The 9,246-nt window shown below is 43.5% G+C and overlaps 1 protein-coding gene across 2 annotated transcripts in view; it reads right to left on the reverse strand.

Annotated features, from left to right (window-relative positions):
- Positions 1-1,936: 1,936 nt before the first annotated feature.
- Positions 1,937-9,246, reverse strand: part of pls3 (plastin 3 (T isoform)) — a 40,094-nt gene continuing 32,784 nt past the window's right edge. For both annotated transcript variants that reach the window (XM_042075539.1, XM_042075541.1), the window contains exons 10-16: positions 7,085-7,280; positions 6,653-6,731; positions 6,299-6,416; positions 5,825-5,958; positions 5,166-5,289; positions 4,513-4,637; positions 1,937-3,294 (exon numbers count right to left, since the gene is read on the reverse strand). In XM_042075539.1, the coding sequence (XP_041931473.1) occupies positions 3,162-3,294; positions 4,513-4,637; positions 5,166-5,289; positions 5,825-5,958; positions 6,299-6,416; positions 6,653-6,731; positions 7,085-7,280 (909 nt within the window). In that variant the 3' untranslated portion in view covers positions 1,937-3,161. The remainder of the gene's footprint in view (positions 3,295-4,512; positions 4,638-5,165; positions 5,290-5,824; positions 5,959-6,298; positions 6,417-6,652; positions 6,732-7,084; positions 7,281-9,246) is intronic.

Raw genomic sequence — 9,246 nt, forward strand, 5'->3', positions numbered from 1 at the left:
TTGCATACAGCACACACACACACACACACACACGGGGAGGGTTTATTCTCTTGTGCAGACCACCTCATAGCATACAGCCATCACTCTAGAACACTGGAAGGAAGATGGATGGACATACACACACATAACACACACACACACACACACATTACACACATACACAACACACACACACAGACAACACACACCCTGCGGCCTCAGTTAGTTTACAGCCTAGTTCTCCAGGGATGGTGAAAGGGATCAAGAGCAGCGCTCTCTCCCACAGGGAGTCCAGACACATGTTGTTTGGGAAGGGAAGGGTATGGAGATTAGGTCAGGCAAGCTGCTGCTGCTGTTCTTGGCCAGACTTAAGGATCTGTGCAAGGGTGAGACAAGAGGCTCTCACGCTCCTCTCCTCATCAAAGGAGCATCCAGGGAATGATAGTGGGTTTTGGAGCGTGTGTGTGTGGAAAGCGAGGGGGGTCTGGCTGTGGAGCTTTAGGAGGTGGTGGATGGAGAAAGGAGTCCCCCCCCCCCCCCCCAACACACACACACACATCTGCGTTCTGAATCATATGCTTATGCATACACTGGACACAAACTCACAGGGTTGGCATTGGCTTGTTTGAGTGAGGAGAGGGACACACACACACACACACACACACACACAGACACACATCTGCGTTTTGAATATGCTTATGCATACATTGGACACAAACTCATAGGATTGGCATTAGCTTGTTTGAGTGAAGAGAGAGAGAGAGACACACACACACACACACGCAGAGTCCCTGATTACAGATGTGATTAGGAGAGAGGACATGAGAGTGAGTGGGAGCAGGGAGGATGGCGGGGGGGTTGAATGAACACTACAATCAGCCGAGAGGAGCGGGGAGGTTAAAATAACACAAAACTAGACAGAGCGGCAGACCTTTTGAACTCACACTGTGTGCATACCAGACTAGAATGCTTGATCACCCTCAAGCACACTGGATTTTTTACATTTAATTTATATAGTATATTTAGTATTTAGTTTTGTTAGTTTTTCTTATCTCTTACTGTCTCTATTGTACAGTGGAGTTAGGTTATATGTTTATACTTATACTTATATTTACCATTTCTGCTGTAAGTGCATGTTGTGTGTGATGTGACCCCCTGAATTTCCCCTTGGAGGTCAATAAAGTATCTATCTATCTCTATCAGAATGCATGTATTCATTATGCATACAGTATCTGTTTATGTAGTATGCATATCTGTTTATGTATACATTATCTGTTTATGTATACATTATACATATCTGTTTATGTGCCAGAGAGAGGGGGAAGAGGGGAGTGGGAGTGAGGGAAACAGAGAGGGAGAAATGTACAAAAAGGACGTCACTTCCCCATCTTCGTAGAGGTGAATTCCACTCTCCACCATGACGCCACACCCAGTCTGTTGTGCCAATTTAACTAATGTTGTGTTGATCTAACCCAGCATTTTGGGTTAGAATCATACCTAACCTGCTGGGTTTAAAAATGTACCCAGACCATTGGGTTAGGATAACTCAATGTGGTGTTATATTTGGGCTATTTTTAACCCAACATTTTTAGAGTGTGTATATTCTCTAGGGTACTGTGCAGTATTCATGTGGTCTAGCCCACTCTCCACTTGAATTCATATTCATAAGTAGACACATCCATGCAGGCAGCTTCAATATGTTAATCCCCATATTGTTCACATACATCACCAACACACACACCTTCCCTCCTATACATACTTTTCATCCCTCACGTACTCACACTTTCTAATATGTATTCATTAGTCCTACAACCTCAGACACACACACACACACGCTATCACTCATCTCTCTCTCTCTCACACACACACACATATAAAAATCACCTCGCATGCTCACACTTTCTAATATGTATTCATTAACCCACACACACCCACACAAAGCCAGACAAGACAGCCATTTCTATGAACAGCATTGGGTGCTTTATTTTCTGCAGTTGGATCTTCATTCTAGACAATGTACACAACAAACAACGCACTGGTTTTGGTTTGAAATCCGTCTGTCCAGACAACATGCTGCAGTGAGGCCCAACTCTTCCAGTTTACACCCCCCCCCCACCCCCATGTTTGCTTTTACTCGCGCTGCTGGAACTAAAGTGGACACTGACCTGACAGCACGTCTGTGCTGGCCACCAGCTCTGTGCTAGAGCTCCATGCCCTATTTTTGACTTCACTTTTCACAGAACAGTCAATTGGTCACTTAAAGCTTGTGTTTGTTTTTCTTCCTCAGCATCCATGGAGTGTGTTATTTTAAATAATATGCACAGTAAAAAAAAAAAAAAGATTGTTCATGCATAGTTTTCATTTGGACCATCCATCTTTCTGCAAAATGCTTTTTTTCTCAGTATATATGGACATATGACATAAACTAAAATGAGTTCAGATATTATGGAATGTTTAAAGCTTCTACCAGTACAGACTGTACGAATGAATGCATGTATGTATGTATGTATGCATGCATGCATGTATGTATGTATGTATGTATGTATGTATGTATGTATTTGTACACAAGATATGTACGTATATATATATATATATATATATATAAAACACTAGGAAAATAAGCATGAAGATTCAATGGTCCCATACAAAAAGCCATCAGTGTTACTGCAAGCGGGAGCAATCCTGCCCGTAGCCAGTTCCCTCACACTTCCTTCCCAAGAGTGGTCCGACATAACACCCCTCACACCACGCAAGTCCACAATAACAAATATGCAAATAAAAAAATATACATTGCAGTGTTTTTTTGTTTTTTGACATGGCTTGAATCCAAAATGCAGATATGTTTAGGTATGTTGCTGAATTATTTTGCATGTGTTTCATTGTCTTATTCTATTGTACCTTCGAAGCAAACCATAATCTGTTGGGGCGACAAAAAAATAAACGTCCTGCTCCATCTATAAGCCACCTCTCTCTAACCCCTCCCTTAAACATTCTTCTATTGCCAAACATTTAAATGTTATTCTTTGACATCTCTTTGCCATTAGATTTGCCTTTTCTTATTTTATTAATATGGCTGTGTTAACTCAATTTTTTTTCCTTTTAAACCAAAAGCCTTTTAACCAGCAAACGGCTTGTAGGTGGTGAAGGCGAGGGCTTTGATTGGCTGGCGTGGTCGGGGAGGGTTACGCCCTCTTCATGCCCCGCCCCATAAGGCAAGCGAACACGGTCATCACCATCTTGGGCTTCACCTCCACCAGGTCCTCCGGCAGGGCGTAGACACGAGCGCCGATCTTCCTGGCCATTGATACAGCATACCTGTGGACACAAGCGGCAGGATTACTAATCGATAACAGGATCATAGACCGGTAAAAGATGACCAATCAATAACAGTATAATATATAGACTGGTGAAAGATGACCAATCAATAACAGTATAATATATAGACTGGTGAAAGATGACTAATCAATAACAGTATAATGTCGAAAGATTAGTAGAGCTGGACATCAACAGTAACAGTCTCTGATTTCAAGATCTCTTCATTCTAGAAATTCAGTAAACTGCCACTCATGGTCTTCTAGCTGTCTGTTCAATATTTACACTGGGAAAAACAAACAAAAAAGAACACCGTGTCCCAGACATTCCAACGCAATCGTAGCCAATCAACTCAAGTGTTCCAGGAGCACAAGAGAGAAGTATCATTTGATTGGCTGATGAGCTCAAAAATCACAAACATGTCTCAAAACCGAATCATGGCCTGCATCTTCATCAACTCTCAACATCAATACAGCTAATGGACTATTTCATTTTAAAAATCCATTTCTAAATTCACTCTTTTAATTTCATCACCCTACTGACAGCATAAGAGATTACGAAACCCCCGCTGGGATGATCTGAGCCCTATAGAATTACTGCAAAAGGGATTTCACACCATCTATTAATCCAGCGCACGGCAGCATGGTGTTGTCATGGTGTCTAGTCCTCTTTATAAAAAGATAATCCCGTCAGCCATAGTGCTCCTTCAGCAAAGGTGGATGTGAGGCGAAGACAGCCTGCTAGCTCAGGAAGCCAATATCCTTAGGCTAATATTTTATGTTTGGTAAATGGAAGCACGAGTGGTAGTAGCATAGATCTACTTTTGTTTGTCATTTTGTTTGTCAATTTGATGTTGAATTGGGAGCATAAATGGGTCTGGGATCTGTCTAAACTACGGAAAGCAAGAGGGGTCAAGCTGTGTTCCTGGCAGCCCTATTTCCTCATTATCCTGCAGTAACTGGTTTAACCAGCCTGCTGGAGATTTCACTGTGCCCTCAGTGCAGCTGAAGGGTGAAAGCAGGGTCACTGAAATGCAGAGGACAAAAACCTGACTACTGAACTTACACACTCTGAACCTTCTGGTACTTTCCATCTTTGCTAGAGTCCTACTGCTGTGCTAGCCTGACCTTTAGAGCACCAATGACCATCCAACAAAAATGCTTAAGAGTCGAATGGGCAGTGGTGGGTCCTGGCTGTTTGTATATACTGCGTGGCACGTACTTGGCATTCTCCTGCTTGTCCTCGTCAGACAGGGTGCCCGTCTTAACCAGGTCGTAGCTCACGCTTCCGGGCTGAATGGCATCAATCAGGTCCAGCACGGGCAGACTGGTGCTGATCTCCTTGTCCTGCGGAAAGACACGGTTTGGGTTTAGGGTTTAGGGATGGCCATTAGGTCAGCAAGCTACACAGGGTGGCCAGGGCTCCGTCAGTTTGTTCAGACTGAGAGACCATCAACACACCAGTGCAAATGAAAACTTTCATCAGACAGCAATGCTCTGTGTGTGTGTCTGTGTGTGTGTGTGTGTGTGTGTGTGTGTATGTGTGTGTCTGTGTGTGTATGTGTGCGCATGTGTGTGCATGTTAAGTGTGTGTGTGCGTTGTGTGGTATGTGTGTTTGTACATGCGTAAGTGTGTGTGTGTGTGTGTGTGTGTGTCTATGTCTGTGTGCGCATGTGTGTGCATGTTAAGTAAGTGTGTGTGTGCGTTGTGTGTGGTGTGTGTGTGTGTGTGTACATGCGTAAGTGAGTGTGTGTGCGCGTGTGTCTGTCTGTGTCTGAGTGATTGAGAGTTTCAGTGAGTGAGGGTGGGTGAGTGAGAGTGAGAGAGAGTGAGCATGTGTACATGCATCAAACAAAGAAATCCAAGAGCCGAACCTTGAAGCTTGATATTTTGGTGGATTTGCCAGCCTCCGACAGAACCTTGTTTACCCAGTTGACAATGATGTCATCATTGGCCTTCTCACCATCTCCCAGGTCCTCTAATACATTCAGAGTGTATCTGAGGACGGACACACACACACACACACACACACCAGATGACATCACTACTTTCACTTGTCCTAAATCAGGTCACTGCATAGGAATGCTCGTAAAAGTTTTAATGCCTGTGAACACAATGGCTCTCTGTAGAAGAATTCTCTCCCAAATCCTTCTCTATAGAAATTGAAAATATAATTTTAAAACAATGACACATCTGAAGCAAAAACATGGGACTCTAAACTGAACTGACGAATGAAATACAGATGAATAATCAAAGGCCCACACTGTACCCTACCCACTGTACCCTACCCTATCTACCCAACATGCAAAACAGACCCACAGTGAAGAGCTTCATAGCACGCTGGCATTGGATATGATTTTTATGCTTTTATTACATCACCCATCAATGGAAATTGAATGACTTCGGTCAACAAATAGCTGTTTGTGACCACAGTTGCAATCATTTAGAGACTACAGGTACTAAATATAAACTCGAGCCGAAGGCGTGTTTGTTTTTCGCCCGGGCCGAACAGGAAGTGGTGGTGATGACATACCTTCTCATGAGCTGCCACACCAGCGCCAGGGTGAGGGTGGGGTTGCCGTCGTTCAGGTCCTGCCCACCGATGCCCACCAGGGAGAACTTGGCCTTGGTCTTGCCCAGCTCCACTGCATAGTTACAGTTCTCTAGCTGGGGTGGGCACACAAGGCGGTTACCCATTAGCCAACCGCTCGTATAAAAAGAAACAGTACCAGACTTCTAAATCACTAAATCCATCAGAACACATTTGATATTCAGACATGGCTTCTTAACTCTGCTCTTGATACGCTGCACTGAGGGAGAAAAAGTGCCTAGAGATATCCAAGAGAACATCCAGTCCACTTCACATAATAAACCACACCACACAAGTTGATCTTTCTCCTTATTCATTTGACTGATGTTTTTTACAGGTCCAGACTTCCTGCAGCATTTCCAGGTGAAGCACCTTGCTCAAGCAAAGAGTCTGATCGCCATTACTTCTGACGCTCACCTTTTTCATGTTGGCCCCGAGCTTGGGATATGGTGGCTTGTTGACCTTGTTGTTCCAGTCCACTGGAACCTTGATCTGCTCATAGAGCTGCAGGATGACCAAGGCGTCCATGAGATCACTGCAGGGGGTCGGGGACACAGGGTCAGAGAGTCCACGTCACCATGCTTATTTTGGTTAATATAATATCACCATTACTCAATAATTTTGGAAACATTATCCATTTCGATCATGTCGTTTTCATAATCGTTGGGAGTTAAAATTGGCATTTAACCAATTCATTTGATTAATTGCCTTTAACTAGATAAGTCCATTTGTGACAGACACACAGTGGTAAAGAGATGGGGGAGACCTTACCCATAGAGATGGTTGACATGAGGGTTCACTCCCAGTGAGTTCATCCAGTTCCTGAAGGTCCTCTCCTCTCTGGTCTCACCTGTAGCAGTGGAAGAAGAGCATCACAAATACAGTTGAAATATGGACCTCTGGTTCTTTACATTAACATAAAGCTGGATTTACATTCATCAGACACATAAGAAATGTTATAGAGCTTAATACTAGTTCGGACTGATTCATTAATTGACTGACATATATTTTAGATGACTGCTGCGTCCGATATGATGCTGTCATTTTGTGAAACATCCACTAGAGGGTGTCTATAATCTGTAGGTCATTTCCAGCATGGAAAGCTTTAGACTTCAGGAAATGTACATACATGTAGACACACCTACTCCCTTTAGCCACACTGTCCACAGTCCTACACACACACACACACACACACACACACACCTTCCAACATGCTCCAGTCGATGTCCTGGCCCTCTGGTTTGGTAAGGGAGGGGTACTTGTTGAACAGGTTGGCCACAAAGGCCAGGTTCAGTTTAGGGTTGCCGGCGACAACATCGGCGGGGGTGACGAACTGTCGGCAGCCGAGGCGGTCAGCCTGCTGCAGCATGCACTCTGCCCTCTTCAGATCGTCCTTCTCCTGCAACACAACGTTTGCTCTATTCATTAATATATTTCATTCACATCCACATGCCACCATGACACTCAATCTCACAGAGCTCCTTACCTTACTATGCACAGAGAATCACAGTCTCAGTCCCTGCCTCAGTCATTGCAAGCGCCTCATGATTAATCACCCCTAAGCACACTATGTGGATACTGTTTTAGACTGGTTTTAGATTTAGTGTTATTTAGTATCATTTGTATTTTAGTATATTCTTTATCTTCTACTGTCCTTATTGCTTAGTTGTGTTTTTTATATTATATACTTTTATTACTTTTTCTGCTGTTAGTGCATGTTGTGTGTGATGTCTGTATGCTACTGAGACCTTGAATTTGCCCTTGGGGATCAATAAAGTATGTATCTATCTATCTATCTATCTATCTATCTATCTATCTATCTATCTATCTATCTATCTACATGCATACAAACATACAACCGAGCTAAGGAGAAATACAAGGATGTCTATTGTGTGAACGCCTTCCTTATGCAACGCATTTTGCGCAATGCTACTTCAATCCAATGTGATTGCCCTGCAGGCAAGTCTGAACCAAAGATTCTAGAACAGAGCTCTGTTCTAGAATCTTTGGTCTGAACAGACAGGCCCACCACAAGGTGGCAGTAAAGAGTGTACACAGAGTGTATGGCAATGCTGCAGATCAGTCACTTTTCCCCTCATGGGAATGGGATGGGCACTGAGTGTACGAAGCGTACACAACCTGGATACAATACTGAATTTCAGAAGCACTGTTTCAGAATAAAAGTCCCTCAAAACCAAGGTGCTTGGTCTGACTGGGCTCTGATCTAATAGTGATGGCCAACAGTCTGGCCTGACAGTCCAAACACAGGTACATCTGTCCAGGAACTCAAGGCCATGAAATGCCATACAAGGTGCGTGTGCGCACACACACACACACACACACACACACACACACAGATACAAACACACAGCTTACCCCTTGTGTAGCTCTTGTAGAACGTTCTAATTATGAATTTTGAACATACTATTTTTTAACTCTTTTGCTACCATCTGAAATATTTATTAAGGCTCATACTTGCGTCTGTCATAAACTGCAACCTGTACAGTATTTTAGCTCTGAATGTGTGTAATGGTTTGTGCCTGGGATGTGTTTGGGGAGGAAGGGAGACAGACAGAGACGGACAGACAGAGAGAGAGAGAGAGCCGGGATGCTGTGGCCCGCTCATTATACGGTCATCATGCTGTCTGCAGTAAAATGAGGCCCTGCAGGCCTAATCCTTTCCTGAGCAGTGGGGACACACACATTTGCCTAAGCGGCGGCTACCGTCTGATTCAGCCGCGCAGACTAATCTAAGAGATACGCTGCAGATGCCCATCAGCCAGTGTGTAGCAATTACAGAGGACACTGTGTAGGGAAACCGAACAATGGCCGCCACCGCCTAATGTCAGATGAGAGATATGGAAAAGCTTCGTCTGACATGATGACCTAATGTCCATCTTTTGGTGATGAGGCCATATCTGATTTAATGAGGTCTTGATTTGATATTAGCAACATTCTTTATCATCTGGGCACCATTATGTAACTGGCCAACCACAAAGGTCACAGGATTTAACCGCAGGAAGGAGAAAGACATCAGTGGAGTCTCAATCTGGCTACAATGTGTTCCATTTGAAGTAAATAAATCAACTAATTATTGTTTGTCTGTATATATATATATATATTCTATATATATCTCATTATTCTGACAAAGAATGTGAAAATAAGTGAAAGGCCCAAGAGGAATCTGCACTGGTCCTCATCATAGTTTACTTGTTGTCCTGTGGTAAATTCCTGCTAGCAACCATTAAGATTTTCCCCATAATTCTTCTTTTGGTAGGCTAACTTTTTGTATTCCCCATCTCCAATGATGGCGTTCCTGGTCAGGTCTAGGGTTCTATGGTGAGCTGTCCTACTGTCAGCATTCC

Source organism: Alosa sapidissima, chromosome 20, assembly GCF_018492685.1.
Source record: "Alosa sapidissima isolate fAloSap1 chromosome 20, fAloSap1.pri, whole genome shotgun sequence".
Classification (NCBI taxonomy): domain Eukaryota; kingdom Metazoa; phylum Chordata; class Actinopteri; order Clupeiformes; family Clupeidae; genus Alosa; species Alosa sapidissima.